General features: G+C 43.4%; 1 protein-coding gene across 8 annotated transcripts in view; it reads left to right on the plus strand.

The window, feature by feature from the left end:
- The window catches only part of LOC129866085 (chloride channel protein 2-like), a 249,482-nt gene that overhangs the window by 208,564 nt on the left and 21,904 nt on the right, over positions 1 to 19,014 (plus strand). For all 8 annotated transcript variants that reach the window (XM_055939252.1, XM_055939250.1, XM_055939256.1 and 5 more), the window contains 3 exons: positions 11,010 to 11,143; positions 12,777 to 12,967; positions 18,897 to 19,014. In XM_055939252.1, the coding sequence (XP_055795227.1) occupies positions 11,010 to 11,143; positions 12,777 to 12,967; positions 18,897 to 19,014 (443 nt within the window). The remainder of the gene's footprint in view (positions 1 to 11,009; positions 11,144 to 12,776; positions 12,968 to 18,896) is intronic.

Genomic DNA, 19,014 nt, shown 5'->3' on the forward strand with positions numbered 1-19,014 from the left:
GGCCACCCAGTTGTGGGTAAACAGAAAGTACAGGAGGGGACTAAGTACTCACCCCTGAGGGGCCCTAGTGTTGAGGATCAGCGCGGTAGATGTGTTGCTGCCTACCCTTACCACCTGGGGTCAGCCCGTCAGGAATTACAGGATCTAGTTACAGAGGGAGGTGTTTAGTCCCAGGGTCCTTAGCTTAGTGATGAGCTTCGTGGGTACTTTGGTGTTGAATGCTGAGCTGTAGTCAATGAACAGCATTCTCACATAGGTGTTCCTTTTGTCCAGGTGGGAAAGGGCAGTGTGGAGTGAGATTGCGTCATCTGTGGATCTGTTGGGGCGGTATGCGAATTGGAGTGGGTCTAGGGTATCCGGGAGGATGCTGTTGATGTGAGCTATGACCAGCCTTTCAAAGCACTTCATGGCTACCGACGTGAGTGCTACCGGGCGGTAATTGTTTAGGCAGGTTACCTTCGCTTCCTTGGGCACAGGGACTATGGTGGTCTGCTTGAAACATGTAGGTATTACAGACTCGGTCAGGGAGAGGTTGAAAATGTCAGTGAAGACACTTGCCACTGGACAGCTCCCATCTGGGTTTCCCTTTGTAGTCCGTAATAGTTTTCAAGCCCTGCCACATCCGATGAGCATCAGAGCCGGTGTAGTAGGAGTCAATCTTAATCCTGTATTGACGTTTTGCTTGTTTGATGGTTGGTCTGAGGGCATAGCGGGATTTCTTATAAGCATCCGGATTAGTGTCCCGCTCCTTGAAGCGGCAGCTCTAGCCTTTAGCTCGACGCAGATGTTGCCTGTAATCCATGGTTTCTGGTTGGGATATGTATGTACTAGAGGTCGACCGATTATGATTTTTCAACGCCGATACCGATTATCTTCTACCGACTCAGAAACCCGGATCCGGGAGCACCCCCACCTCCCCCACCAGTAACAAAGCTGAATAGCATAGCTAGCATAGCGTCACAATTAAATAGTAGCATCTAAATATCATTCAATCACAAGTCCAAGATACCAGATGAAAGATCCACTTCTTGTGAATCCAGCAATCATTTCTGATTTGTAAAATGTTTTACAGGGAAGACACAATATGTAAATCTATTAGCTAACCACGTTAGCAAAAGACACCATTTTTCTTTGTCCACCATTTTTTCTCACCACCAGTAGCTATCACCAATTCGGCCAAATAAAGATATTGATAGCCACTAACCAAGAAAAAACCTCATCAGATGACAGTCTGATAACATATTTATTGTATAGGATAGGTTTTGTTAGAAAAATGTGCATATTTCAGGTAGAAATCATAGTTTACAATTGCACCACCATCACAACTCGACTAGAATAAATACAGAGAGCAACGTGTATTACCTAATTACTAATCATAAAACATTTCTTAAAAATACACAGCGTACACTAATTGAAAGACACAGATCCTGTGAATCCAGACAATATTTCAGATTTTCTAAGTGTCTTACAGCGAAAACACAATAAATCGTTATATTAGCATAGCACATGTGCAAACATTACCCCAGCATTGATTCACGGCAAAAAGAGCGATAGCATTATCACCACCAAAATGTATTCATTTTTTCACTAACCTTCTCAGAATTCTTCAGATGACACTCCTGTAACATCATATTACAACATACATATAGAGTTTGTTCGAAAATGTGCATATTTAGCCACCAAAATCGTGGTTATACAATGAGAAAAGTAGCCAAGCTGGTCAGAAAATGTCGGGCGCCATATTGGACAGTGATGTTGTCTAATGCAGAAATACTCATAAACTTGACTAAAAAATACAGGGTGGAAAGCGATTGAAAGACAATTTAGTTCTTAATGCAATCGCTGAATTACATTTTTTAAATTATCCTTACTTTTCAATACAGGTTGCGCCAAAGCGAAGCTACCCCAAAGAAAATGGCGGCATAAGCGTTTAACATTTTTCGACAGAACAACGATTTATCATCATAAATAGTTCTTACTATTAGCTGAACTGCCATCAGAATCTTGGGCAATGAATCCTTTCTCCGGTCTAATCGTCTTTTGGTCGAAAGATGTCCTCTTGTCCCGTCGAAATGGCCACTAACGTTCACCATGCACTAGAAAAGTGCCCAGCTCCTCGAAGTGCGTCACACAGAAATGCCATAAAATCGCCCTAAACGGATATAAATTGCTATAAAACGGTTTAAATTAACTACCTTATGATGTTTTTAACACCTATAACGAGTAAAAACATGACCGGAGAAATATTACTGGCTTAACAACAGCTTGGAAGGAGGCAAGTCCGACGTCCATCGTGCGTCAGGCGCAGAGACGAAAAGAAATGTACTTCCGGTCATTGGTCTTTTATACAGGCCCTGATTGCGCAATCGACTCCATTCAAAGCGTCACCACTTACTGACATCTAGAGGAAGACGTAGGCAGTGTTTGTTTCCCCATAGCATTTACAGGGACATTACAACTGACCTGGGAACAGGGGCCAAGATTTCTGAAATCTCACTCCCTGTCATGAAAAGTGCTGTAGAAGGAGTTCTGTTTCACTCAGAGACATAATTCCAACGGCTATAGAAACTAGAGAGTGTTTTCTATCCAATAATAATAATAATATGCATATTGTACGAGCAAGAATTGAGTACTAGGCAGTTTAATCTGGAGACCGATTTATGCTAAGTCGAAACAGCACCCCCTATATTTGCAAGAAGTTATTGGAGGACCAAACCCCGATACCGATTAATCGGCCGATTTAAATAAATAAAAATGTATTTGTAATAATGACAATTACAACAATACTGAATGAACACTTATTTTAACTTAATATAATACATCAATAAAAATTAATTTAGCCTCAAATAAATAATGAAACATTTGGTTTAAATAATGCAAAAACAAAGTGTTGGAGAAGAAAGTAAAAGTGCAATATGTGCCATGTAAAAAAGCTAACGTTTAAGTTCCTTGCTCAGAACATGAGAACATATGAAAGTTGGTGGTTCCTTTTAACATGAGACTTCAATATTCCAAGGTAAGAGGTTTTAGGTTGTAGTTAATATAGTTTTTATAGGACTATTTCTCTCTATACCATTTGTATTTCATATACCTTTGACTATTGGATGTTATTATAGGCACTTTAGTATTGCCAGTGTAACAGTATAGCTTCCGTCCCTCTCCTCGCCCCACCTGGGCTCGAACCAGGAACACATCGACAACAGCCACCCTCGAAGCATAGTTACCCATCGCTCCACAAAAGCCGCGGCCCTTGCAGAGCAAGGGGAACAACTACTCCAAGTCTCAGAGCGAGTGACGTCACCGATTGAAACGCTATTAGCGCGCACCCCGCTAACTAGCTAGCCATTTCACATCGGTTACACCAGCCTAATCTCGGGAGTTGATAGGCTTGAAGTCATAAACAGTGCAATGCTTGAAGCACAGGGAAGAGCTGCTGGCAAAACACACGAAAGTGCTGTTTGAATGAATGCTTACGAGCCTGCTGCTGCCTACCATCGCTCAGTCAGACTGCTCTATCAAATATCAAATCATAGACTTAATTATAACACACAGAAATACGAGCCTTTGATCATTAATATGGTCGAATCTGGAAACTATAATTTCGAAAACAAAACGTTTATTCTTTCAGTGAAATACGGAACCGTTCGGTATTTTATCTAACGGGTGGCATCCCTAAGTCTAAATATTCCTGTTACATTACATTGTAAAACCTTCAATGTTATGTCATAATTACGTAAAATTCTGGCAAATTAGTTCGCAACGAGCCAGGCAGCCCAAACTGTTGCATATACCCTGACTCTGCGTGCAATGAACGCAAGAGAAGTGACACAATTTCATATGGTTAATATTGCCTGCTAACCTGGATTTCTTTTAGCTAAATATGCAGGTTTAAAAATATATACTTCTGTGTATTGATTTTAAGGAAAGCATGATTGTTTATGGTTAGGTACAGTCGTGCAACGATTGTGCTTTTTTCGCAAATGCGCTTTTGTTAAATCAACCCCCTGCGTTGCATCGATTTTATGCAACGCAGGACACGCTAAATAAACTAGTAATATCATGAACCATGTGTAGTTAACTAGTGATTATGATTGATTGATTGTTTTTATAAGATAAGTTTAATGCTAGCTAGCAACTTACCATGGCTACTTACTGCATTCGCGTAACAGGCAGGCTCCTCATGGAGTGCAATGAGAGGCAGGTGGTTAGAGCGTTGGACTAGTTAACTGTAAGGTTGCAAGATAGAATCCCGGAGCTGACAAGGTAAAAATCTGTCGTTCTGCCCCTGAACAAGGCAGTTAACCCACCGTTCCTATGCCGTCATTGAAAATAAGAATGTGTTCTTAACTGACTTGCCTAGTTAAATAAAGGTGTCAAAAAATACAGATTTCTGATTGTTATGAAAACTTGAAATCGGCCCTGATTAATAGGCCATTCCGATTAATCGGTCGACCTCTAGTATGTACGGTCACTGTAGGGACAACGTCGTCGATGCACTTATTGATGAAGCCGATGACTGAGGTGGTAAACACCTCAATGCCATTGGATGAATCCCGGAACATATTCCAGTCTATTCATTGCAAAACAGTCCTGTAGCGTAGCATCCGCATCATCTTACCACTAAAGTGACTGGTGTTCCATTATTTAAGTGACCAGTGATTCCATGTCTATGTATATAGGGAAGCAGCCTCTAAGGAGCAGGGTTGCATAACTGTGTGGTAGCCGGCTAGTGATGGCTATTTAACAGTCTGATGGCCTTGAGATGGAAGCTGTTTTTCAGTCTCTCGGTCCCAACGTTGATGCACCTGTACTGACCTTGCCTTCTGGATGGTAGCGGGGTGAACAGGCTGTGGCTCGGGTGGTTGTTGTCCTTGATGATATTTTTGGCCTTCCTGTGACATTGGGTGCTGTAGGTGTCCTTGAGGGCAGGCAGTGTGCCCCCGTGATGCGTTGGGCAGACCGCACCACCCTCTGCGGTTGCGGGCAATGCAGTTGCTGTATCAGGTGGTGATACAGCCCGACATGATTCTCTCAACTGTGCATCTGTAAAAATCTGAGGGTTTTAGGGGCCATCCCAAATGTCTTCAGCCTCCTGAGGTGGAAAAGACGCTGTTGCGCCTTCTTCTCCACACTGTCTGTGTGGGTGGACCGTTTCAGATCGTCAGTGATGTGTACGCTGAGGAACTTGAAGCTTTTCACCTGCGGTCCCATCGATGTGGATAGGAGTGTGCTCTCTCTGCTGTTTCCTGAAGTCCGCTATCAGCTACTTAATTTTGTTGACGTTGAGGGAGAGGTTATTTTCCCAAGGCACCACTGCGCCAGGGCCCTCACCTCCTCCCTGTAGGCCGTCTCATCATTGTTGGTAATCAGGCCTACAACTGTTGTGTCATCTGCAAACTTGATGATTGAGTTGGAGGCATGAGTGGCCACGCAGTCATGGGTGAACAGGGAGTACAGGAGGGGGCTGAGCACACACCCTTATGAGGCCCCTGTGTTGAGGATCAGCAAAGTGGTGTTGTTTCCTACCTTCACCACCTGGGGGCGGCCCGTCAGGAAGTACAGGACCCAGTTGCACAGGGCGGGGTTCAGACCCAGGGCCCCGAGCTCAATGATGAGCTTGGAGGGTATTATGGTGTGGAAGGCTGAGCTATAGTCAATAAACAGCATTCTTACATAGGTATTCCTCTTGTCCAGATGGGATAGGGCAGTGTGTAGTGCGATGACGATTGCATCGACTGTGAATCTATTGGGGCGGTATGCAAATTTAAGTGGGACTAGGGTGTCAGGTAAGGTAGAGGTGATATGATCCTTAACTTCTTTGATATAGGGGGCAGCATTTTCACTTTTGGATCAATTGCGTGCCCATAGTGAACTGCCTCCTACTCTCTCCCAGATACTAATATATGCATATTATTACTACTATTGGATATAAAACACTCTGAAGTTTCAAAAACTGTTTGAATGATGTCTGTGAGTATAACAGAACTCATATGGCAGGCAAAAACCTGAGAAAAAATCCAAACAGGAAGTGAGAATTCTGAGACTGGTCATTGTTAAACTCATCGCCTATTCAATTCCCTGTAATATATGGATCTGTTTGCACTTCCTACGCCTTCCACTGGATGTCAACAGTCTGTAGAATTCTGAATGAAGCCTATACTGTGATGTGGGACCGGATGGGAGTTGAGTCAGTGGTCTGGCAGATTGCCAGTTCTTGGTCATGCGCATTCCTCATGATATCGCCATGCTTTCCATTACTTATAGAGACTGAAAAGAATTCTCCGGTTGGAACCTTATTGGATATAAATGATAACAACATCCTGAAGATTGATTCTCTACTAAGTTTGACCAGTTTATTCGACTTGTAATATAATGTTTTGAAGTTTTCGTCTGACTTTTGCCTGCATCTGCGCGAGCGTTTGGACACGTGTACTACACATGCTAGCAAAAGTAGCTGATTGGACATAAGTAATGGACATTATTGAACAAAACAACGATTTATTGTGGAACTAGGATTCCTGGCAGTGCATTCTGATGAACATAATCAAAGGTAAGGGAATATTTATGATGTAATTTTGTATTTCTGTTGATTCCAACATGGCGGAGAAATGTTGTTAAATCTGAGCGCCGACTCAGATTGTTGCATGGTGTGCTTTTTACGTAAAGTTTTTTAAAAATCTGACACAGCGGTTGCATTAAGAACAAGTGTATCTTTAATTCTGTGTAAAACATGTATCTTTCATCAAAGTTTATGATGAGTATTTCTGTTATTTGACGTGGCTCTCTGCAATTACTCTGGATATTTTGGAGGCATTTCTGAACATGGTGCCAATGTAAGCCGAGATTTGTGGATATAAATATACACATTATCGAACAAAACATAAATGTATTGTGTAACATGATGTCCTATGAGTGTCATCTGATGAAGATCATCAAAGGTTAGTGATTAATTTTATCTCTATTTCTGCTTTTTGTGACTACTATCTTTTGCTGGGGAAATGGCCGTGTTTTTCTGTGGCTATGTACTGAGCGAACATAATTGTTTGGTGTGCTTTCCCCGTAAATCCTTTTTGAAATCAGACATGTTGGCTGGATTCACAACATGTGTAGCTTTAATTTGGTGTCTTTCATGTGTGATTTCATGAATGATTGATTTTTATAGTAATATATTTGAATTTGGCGTGCTACATTTTTTCTGGATTTTGGCCAAGTGGGACGCTACCGTCCCACCTATCCCAGAGAAGTTAACTAGCCTCTCAAAGCACTTCATGATGACAGAAGGGAGTGCTATGGGGCGATAGTCATTTAGTTCAGTTACCTTTGCTTTCTTGTGTACAGGAACAATGGTTGACACCTTGAAGCAAGTGGGGACAGCAGACTGGGATAGGGAGACATTGAATATGTCCGTAAACACTTCATCCAGCTGGGGACGCGACTAGGGATGCAGCCCTGCGAGGGTTAACGCATTTAAATGTCTTACTCACGTCGGCCACAGAGAACGAGAGCCCACAGTCCTTGAGAGCGGGCGAAGAATGTGTTAAGCTTGTCTGGAAGCAAGACATCGTTGTCAGCGACTTGGCTGGTTTTCCCTTTGTAATCTGTGGTTGTCTGTAGATCCTGTCACATACGTCTCGTATCTGAGCCGTTGAATTGCGACTCCACTTTGTCTCTGTACTGACGTTTTTACTGTTTGATTGCCTTACTGCAGGGGTGTCAAACTCAAATACCCAGTGGGCCAAAATGTAAAACCTGAACAAAGTCGCGGGCCAACATTGAACAAATGAACCTTTTAATATGGACCCAAACAAGTTTTGCTTTAACATTGAATATGGAACAAGCATCGCTTATTACCATACAATATATAATTTAATAGTGGAGACATGCAAAATCGAATTTTAAATGAAAAAACACATCAATGGCATTCATTTATTAAATAAATAAAATTTAAATAAAAATCGTATGCCTCTTTTCTATTTGCAGCCTTCTAATTTAAATACCAAAATAAACTTTTTCCACTGGCTAATCATTTTACAAATACAATGATAATAAATCAATCAACCATTCAAGCCCATGCCTTGTAGCAAGAAAAAGTGCACAAAGAAAACGTTAGTTATTGCACACTGATCTAATCTGATGTGCCCAATCCAGATACCTGGCATCTCTTCTTGCTAGTTGCTAGTTCATCAATGTCTGGGCTCAGGCTCTGAGCTGAAGAAATCTACTGTGTTCCTGCTCAGGCTCACGTTTGAAAATGCTTACTTTTTCTCTGGGCATACGATGTCACAAACGTTCATCATGCACTTTTTCACGAACTCTCCCTCATTAAAGGGCCGGGCTGATTTTGCGATCTCTGCTACCACTATATAACTAGCCTTTACAGCAGCCTCACTTTGTGATGTGGCTTTTTTGAACATATTCTGTTGTGAAACCAAACTTCTTTTCATCTCCTCTACTTTCTGGCTCCTTTGAGTCATGTCCAGGTCCTTGTATTTGTCATGGTGTTTCGTTTCATAGTGTCGTCTAATGTTGTACTCCTTACTTACAGCCACGTTGACTCCACAAACAAGACAAACAGGTTTGTCTTTTACATATGTAAACAGATATTCTGCCTCCCACTTGTCCAGAAAGCTCCAGTAAGCGCGATTTTTGGGAAGGGTAGCGCGCTGACAGTTGTAGCGTCTATGTTGCTATGACTTCTGTCACAGAGGAGAGGGCGTTTCTGGGTCCTGTCCTGATTGGCGCGCGAAAACAACAGCAGAGCATTATGGGATTCGTAGTATTAGCGGTGAATGCGCTGTATAATACCGTTGGGCCAGCTCTAGTAGTAATTTGGTATTGTCTCGCGGGCCAAATATAATTACCCCGCGGGCCAAATTTGGCACGCGGGCCAGAGTTTGACACCCATGCCTTACTGAATGCCTTACTGAATAACTACACTGTTTGAATTCAACCATATTCCCAGTCACCTTGCCATGGTTTAATGCGGTAGTTCGTGCTTTCAGTTTTGCGCAAATGCTGCCGTCTATCCACGGTTTCTGTTTTGAGTAGGTTTTAATAGTCACAGTAGGAACAACATCCACTCTACACTTCCTTATGAACTCAGTCACCATGTCAATGTATACGTCAATGTTATTCTCAGAGGCTACCCTGAACATATCCCAGTCCGGGTGATCAAAACAATCTTGAAGCATGGATTCTGATTGGTCAGACCAGCGTTGAATACTCAGGCCAGGTACTTCCTTTTTGAATTTCTGCCTATAGGAAGGGATGAGCAAAATAAAGTGATGCTCTGATTTGCCGAAGAGAGGACAATAATTTCCTTGTAGGTATCCCTGAAGTTGGAGTAGCAGTGGCTGAGTGTTTTAGCAGCGCGAGAACTACAGTACAGTCAATGTGTTGATAGAACTTCGGTAGCGTTTTCCTCAACTTTGCTTTGTTAAAATCCCCAGCTACAATATATGCGGCATCAGGATATGTGGTTTCCAGTTTGCACCAAGTCCAGTGGGCCATCGTGGTATTGGCTTGATGGGGAATATACATGGCTGTGACTTCTCTTGGGAGGTAATACGGTCGGCATTTGATTGTGAGGTATTCTAGGTCAGGTGAACAAAGGACTTGAGTTTCTGTACATTATCACAATCACACCATGAGTAGTTAATCATGAAACATACACCCCCGCCTTTCTTCTTCTCTGAGAATTCTTTATTCCTGTCTGCGCAATGTTCTGAGAACCCAGCTGGCTGTATGGACGGGGACAGTATTTCCGGAGAGAGCCATGATTCCATGATGCGGAGTATGGTACAGTCTCTAATGTCTCTCTGGAAGGAGATCCTCGCCCTGAGCTCGTCTACTTTATTGTCCAAAGACTGAACATTAGCGGGTAATATACGCCTCCTGAGTCGGACTAGAAGTCCACTCCGAATACCTCTTCTCCACCGGCAGGCGTCTTGGAGCAGCCTCTGGGATAAGTTCAATTGCCCTGAGTGGTACAAACAAAGGATCCAATTCGGGAAAGTCGTAATCCTGGTCATAATGCTCGTGAGTTACCGACGCTCTGATATCCAAAAGTTTTTTCTGGCTGTATGTAATAACACAAACTTTCTGGGCTTTAATGTGAGAAATAAAACACAAAAAAACTAAATACTGAAACGTTGCTAGAATTATAGCTGCCATGTCTGTCGGCGCCATCTAGCTGATTGGAGAGAGAGGTGAGGCAACAATTACATGCACATCACTTTTTCTCTGTGCTCATTATATTAGGTCTGCTGTATAGGGGATTATTGTATTGGTTTAAAGCAGGGGTAGGCAACTAGATTCAAACGTCGGCCGATTTTTGTCGGACCGGCTGGTTGGGGGGCCGGAACGTAATTATAATAATTTGTGCACTGCAAATTGACCACAACTAAGTCTAAAAAGGGATTGTATTTGAAAATAACAATAATTTCATACCTTATTTACATTGAGACACGATCACATGATTCCCCGGTTTAAAGCTACAGAGGGGGTTATTGTATTGGTGTACAGAAATAGGGCAGTACAGGTATATGGGTTTTAGATCTTGTAGTGGGACAGAGAGAAGGCCTGCGTCGGGGTTGGCACGGACAGAACTTGGCAGCGGAACCTAGTGTTGCTGTCGGAGGTTGGCACGCTCAGCCTGTCTGGCAGGAAGGAAACCTGTCTAGTGTATTGTGTGGCCAGGGTAGAGGGGTAGAACCACAAATATTCTGAGGCAGAACCTGCTCTCTCACACAGTCACCTCCTATACAGTACAACTATTACGTCCGGATGCAACCTCACCTCTGTAGCAATAAGTTCAGGACTGACTAGGATGTAGTTCCAAAGTCACCTCTGAAAGGACAGAGGAATTGACAGATTACATTTTTGGGGGGCTTAACTTTTCACTCCTATTTTCTAATAGTTATCACTCACTGACTGTATAGGTGGTGCTAAAAACCACTCCCTCTCTTCCACTCCTCCCCTCGTCATCCCTCTCTCCTATCGTCCTTCAGGAAGTATAATATTCGTGTGGAAGACATCATGATCAGGGATGTGACCTACATCACCCTCAACTGCTGCTACAGAGACCTGCATGATGTACTGCTGGCTGGACACCTAAAGACCCTGGCCCTGCTCGAGTCCAGTGGTGAGACAAACACATACTGATACTTTACAGACGCAGACACACACTCATACTTTACAGACGCAGACACATACTCATACTTTACAGACGCAGACACACACTCATACTTTACAGACACAGACACACACTCATACTTTACAGACGCAGACACACACTCATACTTTACAGACACAGACACATACTCATACTTTACAGACGCAGACACACACTCATACTTTACAGACACAGACAGATACTCATACTTTACAGACGCAGACACACACTCATACTTTACAGACGCAGACACATACTCATACTTTACAGACGCAGACACACACTCATACTTTACAGACGCAGACACACACTCATACTTTACAGACGCAGACACACACTCATACTTTACAGACGCAGACACACACTCATACTTTACAGACGCAGACACACACTCATACTTTACAGACGCAGACACATACTCATACTTTACAGACGCAGACACATACTCATACTTTACAGACGCAGACACACACTCAATACTTTACAGACGCAGACACATACTCATACTTTACAGACGCAGACACATACTCATACTTTACAGACGCAGACACATACTCATACTTTACAGACGCAGACACATACTCATACTTTACAGACGCAGACACATACACATACTTTACAGACGCAGACACATACTCATACTTTACAGACACAGACACATACTCATACTTTACAGACACAGACACATACTCATACTTTACAGACGCAGACACACACTCATACTTTACAGACGCAGACACATACTCATACTTTACAGACGCAGACACATACTCATACTTTACAGACGCAGACACATACTCATACTTTACAGACGCAAACACATACTCATACTTTACAGACGCAGACACATACTCATACTTTACAGACGCAGACACACACTCATACTTTACAGACGCAGACATATACTCATACTTTACAGACGCAGACACACATTCATACTTTACAGACACAGACACACATACAAATTACAGACACTACAGAAAATGTTCAGTCAAATAATTACTCCCCCACACACACATTCAAGTTATATATTCTTATACAGTATGCCAAGTCGGTTGTAATTGTGTAGCGATGCCAAAGTAATTAGCTGGGGCAATTATTTTAAACAAACAAACACACCCCCGCATACACACCCCGTCGTGTACACACACACACACACACACACACACACACACACACACACACACACACACACACACACACACACACACATACACTCAAACTCAGACGCCTGGCTGTTGTTAGTTACATAACTTACCATGCAGAAACATGTGTTAGGAGTCCCCTGCAGTCTGCACATTAACTACTGTTCTAGAAGACCTCTCTTTCTCCTCTCCTCCATCACATCTTCCCACTTTGTCCTCCCCCTCCTCTCTCATTCTAATCTCCTGGCCCCTCTCTCTCCATTTCTCTTCTTTTCCATCATTCCTCTTCTTTTTATCCTCATCTGTCTCTCCTCTGCCTTTCATCCCATCATATCTGTCCTCTCTTCATCACCCCATTCCCTTCTTTATGGCACTCTCATCTCATATTTCTCTCCATCCATCTCTCCCTTGCTGCCCCTCACTTTCCATGCTCTCTCTCTCTCTCCCCCACCACTCAGAGTCGATGATCCTGCTGGGTTCTATTGAGCGTGCCCAGCTCCAGGCCCTCCTGTCCCTACAGCTGGGCCGGCCACGGAGGCTGGAGTACCTGAGAGACCGAGCTACTGCTGAGAAGAAGCGCCTGTCGATGGTCTCCCATCCGGGCAGCGAGGACGGCTCCCAGAGGGTTAACCAGGAGGTCCGGTTCCAGGTAAGTACAGTCTTGACAACCCACACCGAGCTAAACGTTACACTCTTTGAGGTCAGTCATGTCTGGAGTCCTCAGTACCACACCAAGTTAACAGTACACACTATGAGGTCAGTCATGTCTGGAGTCCCCAGTACCACACCAAGCTAACAGTACACTCTTTGAGGTCAGTCATGTCTGGAGTCCCCAGTACCACACCAAGCTAACAGTACACATAACGTTGTATAAGTTTGGATTTTTACCCAAAACGTCTTCAAGACTGGATCAGTGGAGGAGGACAGGATACCAGGTCAGCTTAGAGACACAGGAGAACCAGAACTATAGCAAATACAGTGGTAGCTGGCTCCATCTGCTTCACTGGCTCCATTTGACAACCAATATGAGAGAAAAAATAAAATGATATAAAATCGTTCTAGTCCCATGGTTGATATGTGAGAGAAAAAGTTTTAACAAGCCTTTATTGTCCCATCAATAATAGACAGAGTGAGCGAGAGGGAGTGAAAGAAGGAGAGAGAGACTGACAGAGAGAGAAACAGAGGAGAAAGAGTGGGCTCCCGAGTGTCTCAGGGGTCTAAGGCACTGCATGTTAGTGCAAGAGTCCCTGGTTCGAATCTAGGTTCTATCACATCCTGCAGTGATTGGGAGTCTCATAGGGCGGTGCACAATTGGCACAGCATCATCCAGGTTTGGCTGGGGTAGGCTGTCATTGTCAATAAGAATTTGTTCTTAAATTACTGAAAAACAGACAGAGGGACTGACAGAGAAGGAGAGTTAGAGAGAAACAAATGCTATTTTGCCCTAAATAGAGAGTACCCAGTAGCAGAACACCTGACCACTGTGACGCAAACATAAGGAAAGCTTTGACTATGTACAGACTCAGTGAGCATAGCCTTGCTATTGAGAAAGGCAGCCGTAGGCAGACCTGGCTCTCAAGAGAAGACAGGCTATGTGCACACTGCCCACAAAATGAGGTGGAAACTGAGCTGCACCTCCTGCCAAATGTATAACCATATTAGAGACTCATATTTCCCTCAGGTTACACAGATCCACAAAGAATTTGAGAACAAACCCAATTTTGATAAACTCCCATGTTTACTGGGTGAAATACCACGGTGTGCCATCACAGCAGCAAGATTTGTGACCTGTTGCCACAACACTGTATGTAGACATTATGACATTTGAAATGTCTTTATTCTTTTGGAACTTCTGTGAGTGTAATGTTTACTGTTCATTTTTATTGTTTATTTCACTTTTATTCATTATCTACTTAACTTGCTTTGGCAATGTTAAAATATGTTTCCCATGCCAATAAAGCCCTTGAATTGAATTGAACAGAGCGAGAGGGCTCGACGGAGAGAGAGACAGTGACAAAGGAGAGTGAGAGGGACCGACGGAAAGAGAGACCGAGAAGGAGAGCGAGAGAGGGAGATGTGTCTTAGGAGGTGCAGTTGTGCTTGTGTGTGTGCGTGCATGGGGTTGTGCTTGTGTGTGCGTGCGTGCGTGCGTGTGTGTGTGTGTATGAGCACTGGCACACACAGCTGAAATTGGGGTTTTGTGGCTGCCAATGTCTAGCTTTATTTTGAGGGCTAGCACTGCTGTATTCAGAATACTGATCTGGTTCCTCCTCCCTGCGCCACTACAGAACCCCGCCCCAGGCTAGTGGAGTGATACTCAGACATTCACAGCAGGCCCGGTAGGGGGGAAGAGGAGGAGAGGAAGGGCGGGGAAGAGGAGGAGAGGAAGGGAGGGGGTGGGGGGGAAGAGGAGGAGAGGAAGGGAGGGAGGGATGGGGAAGAAGAGGAGAGGAAGGGAGGGAGGGATGGGGAAGAGGAGGAGAGGAAGGGAGGGAGGGTGGGGAAGAGGAGGAGAGGAAGGGAGGGGGTGGGGGGAAGAGGAGGAGAGGAAGGGAGGGAGGGATGGGGAAGAGGAGGAGAGGAAGGGAGGGGGTGGGGGGAAGAGGAGGAGAGGAAGGGAGGGGGTGGGTGGGGGGGAAACAAGCGTTTATTTCAGCTTTTCCCCCCAGGACTTCCCTCCAGGACGCCAGGGTTTGGATATTCATCACACTCATTTAGCTCTCTCAGCGCTCTCTCTCTGTTTCTCTCTCTCTCTGTTTCTCTCTCTGTTTCTCTGTCTGTTTCTCTCTGTTTCTCTCTCAGAGCTCTCACTCTCTCTGTTTCTCTCTCTGTTTCTCTCTCTGTTTCTCTCTCTGTTTCTCTCTCTGTTTCTCTCTGTTTCTCTCTCTGTTTCTCTCTGTTTCTCTCTCTGTTTCTCTCTGTTTCTCTCTCTGTTTCTCTCTGTGTTTCTCTCTCTGTTTCTCTCTGTGTTTCTCTCTCTGTTTCTCTCTGTGTTTCTCTCTCTGTTTCTCTCTGTTTCTCTCTCTGTTTCTCTCTGTTTCTCTCTCTCTTTCTCTCTCTCTTTCTCTCTCTGTTTCTCTCTGTTTCTCTCTCTGTTTCTCTCTCTGTTTCTCTCTGTTTCTCTCTCTGTTTCTCTCTCTGTTTCTCTCACTGTTTCTCTCACTGTTTCTCTCTGTTTCTCTCTGTGTTTCTCTCTCTGTTTCTCTCTCTGTTTCTCTCTCTGTTTCTCTCTCTGTTTCTCTCTCTGTTTCTCTCTCTGTTTCTCTCTGTTTCTCTCTCTGTTTCTCTCTCTGTTTCTCTCTCTGTTTCTCTCTCTGTTTCGCTCTCTGTTTCTCTCTCTGTTTTTCTCTCTGTTTCTCTCTCTGTTTCTCTCTCTGTTTTTCTCTCTGTTTTTCTCTCTGTTTCTCTCTCTGTTTCTCTCTCTGTTTCTCTCTCTGTTTCTCTCTCTGTTTCTATCTGTTTCTCTCTCTGTTTCTCTCTATTTCTCTCTCTGTTTCTCTCTATTTCTCTCTCTGTTTCTCTCTGTTTCTCTCTCTGTTTCTCTCTGTGTTTCTCTCTCTGTTTCTCTCTCTGTTTCTCTCTCTGTTTCTCTCTCTGTTTCTCTCTCTGTTTCTCTCTCTGTTTCTCTCTGTTTCTCTCTGTTTCTCTCTCTGTTTCTCTCTCTGTTTCTCTCTCTGTTTCTCTCTCTGTTTCTCTCTCTGTTTCTCTCTGTTTCTCTCTCTGTTTCTCTCTCTGTTTTTCTCTCTGTTTCTCTCTGTTTCTCTCTCTGTTTCTCTCTGTTTCTCTCTCTGTTTCTCTCTCTGTTTCTCTCTCTGTTTCTCTCTGTGTTTCTCTCTCTGTTTCTCTCTCTGTTTCTCTCTCTTTTTCCCTCTCTGTTTCCCTCTCTGTTTCTCTCTGTTTCTCTCTCTGTTTCTCTCACTGTTTCTCTCACTGTTTCTCTCTGTTTCTCTCTCTCTTTCTCTCTCTGTTTCTCTCTGTTTCTCTCTCTGTTTCGCTCTCTGTTTCTCTCTGTTTCTCTCTCTGTTTCTCTGTTTCTCTCTGTTTCTCTCTCTGTTTTTCTCCCTGTTTCTGTCTCTGTTTCTCTCTCTGTTTTTCTCTCTGTTTCTCTCTCTGTTTCTCTCTCTGTTTCTCGCTCTCTGTCTAAAAACATTTTTTTTTTTTAATAAAAGCATTGTAAGTTTTATTTTTCCAAAGTTGGTGTGAGAGAGGTGGAAAAAGTATTGTTATCGATCAATAGTGACAAATGATAACTTAGATGGAAAGCTACTGAGGATGGTACCTGACTCTATAGCCACTCCTATCTGTCATATCTTTAATCTGAGCCTAGAGGAAAGTCTTTGTCCTCAGGCCTGGAGGGAAGCCAAAATCATTCCACTACCCAAGAGTGGTAAAGTGGCCTTTGCTGGTTCTAACAGTAGACCTATCAGCTTGCTGCCAGCTCTTGGCAAACTGTTGGATTTTTCTTTTGACCAAATACAATGCTATTTTTCTGTAAACAAATTAACATTATACTTTCAGCATGCTTATAGAGAAGGGCACTCAACATGTACTGCACTGACACAAATGACAGATGATTGGTTGAAAGAAAGTGATAAGAAGATTGTGGGAGCTGTACTGTTAGATTTCAGTGCAGCCTTTGATATTATTGACCATAACCTGTTGTTGAGAAAACATATGTGTTATGGCTTTTCAACCTCTGTCATATCGTGGATTCAGAGCTATCTATCTAATAGAACTCAAAAGGTTTTCTTTAATGGAAGCTTCTCTAACGTCAAACATGTAAAGTGTGGTGTACCGCAGGGCAGCTCAAGACCCTCTACTCTTTTCTATTTTACCAATAACCTGCCTCTGGCATTAAACAAAGCATGTGTGTCCATGTATGCTGATGATTCAACCCTGTATGCGTCAGCAACCGCAGCTAATGAAGTCACTGCAACCCTTACAAAGAGTTGCAGTCTGTTTTGGAATGGGTGGCCAGTAATAAACTGGTCCTGAACATCTCTAAAATTAAGAGCAATGTATTTGGTACAAATCATTTCCTAAGTTCTAGCTGAATCTGGTAATGAATTGTGCGGCTGTTGAGCAAGTTGAGGAGACTAAATTACTTGGTGTTACCCTAGATTGTAAACTGTCATGGTCAAAACATTGATTCAATGGTTGTAAAGATGGGGAGAGGTCTGTCCGTGATAACGAGATGCTCTGCATTTTTGACACGACACTCCACAAAGCAAGTCCTACAGGCTTTAGTTTGATCTTATCTTGATTATTGTCCAATCACATGGTCAAGTGCTGCTAAGAAATACTTAGTAAAGCTGCAGCTGGCCCAGAACAGAGCAGCATGTTGTGCTCTTTATTGTAATCAAAGCGCTAATATTAATACTATGCCAGTCTCTCCTGGCTAAGAGTTTAGGAAAGACTGACTGTATCACTTCTTCTTTTTATGAAAAAGATGAAGGTGTTGGAAATTCCAAATTGTTTGCATAGTCAACTGTCATACACATTTACAACAGCAGTCATGCCACCAGGGGTCTTTTCACAGTCCCCAGGTCCAGAACAAATTCAAGGAAACGTACAGTATTATACAGAGCCATGAGTGCATGGAACTCTCTTCCATCTCATATAGCGCAAGTGAACAGCAAACATGGTTTCAAAAAACTAATAAAGCAACACACCTCATGGCACAACGTCTCTCCCCCACGTGACCTACTTGTTGTGTGTATGTACTGGACTACATGTTCATGTTTTTAAATGTATGTCAATTGTAAAGTCTTTTGTCTGTAATGTATTTTTCGTTACGTGTCAGACCCCAGTAAGACTAGCTGTCGCTTTTGGTGCCGGCTAATTGGGGTCGTAATAAAAAAAAAAAAGATCTAATAAATCTCTATCATCATCTCCACTTTCTCCTACATCTTTTCAGCTCTGGTGTTTCCTCCGGTCTATTGACTTTTCTTCTCACTTTTTCATTCTGTCTCCTTCTTTAGCTCTCTCAATATTCTCACAATCTCATCTCATTCTCTCCCTCTCTTGCTTTTTCTATTCCTCCCTCCATCAGGCTGTGTGTGTGGGGGGTTGTAATAGAGGTGGTAAGACAAGATAGAGAGCAACCCATTGGATTGATGAGTCAGGAGGAGAGTGAAAGACAATCAAATACAAATTAGATATAAAGAGGGGTGGGGAAAGGCATAGGTGGAGAGAGGAGGAGGAGGAAGAGAGGGGGGGGGGGGGGGTGAAACACGTGTTGATGTCCAGAACTGCATGTGAGAGTGTTGGCTAGGGAGTTTGCCTATAAGTATACCTTGTTATTGGATCATTCTTACTTAGAACAGAGTGAAAAGAAACACGCCTGTGGGACCATTTCCCCCAAACTAAACTACAGTGATGTGTGTGGAATGTGTAGAGGGGATGTACAGTAAGTACAACATGTACTGTACTATTGAATAAATGTATTCAGAGTGTATAGTAACGTGTGTGTGTGTGTGTGTGTGTGTGTGTGTGTGTGTGTGTGTGTGTGTGTGTGTGTGTGTGTGTGTGTGTGTGTGTGTGTGTGTGTGTGTGTGTGTGTGTGTGTGTGTGTGTAGATCTCAACAGAGGAGTCTACCTTCAGTCCCACCCCTACCCCCTCTATGAAGCCCCTGAAGCCGGCCCTGAAGAGACCCTCTGTGGTGGACCGCCCCACTGGGATACCCATACCCACAA

This window comes from Salvelinus fontinalis, chromosome 11 (genome assembly GCF_029448725.1).
Source record: "Salvelinus fontinalis isolate EN_2023a chromosome 11, ASM2944872v1, whole genome shotgun sequence".
Taxonomy (NCBI): Eukaryota; Metazoa; Chordata; class Actinopteri; order Salmoniformes; family Salmonidae; genus Salvelinus; species Salvelinus fontinalis.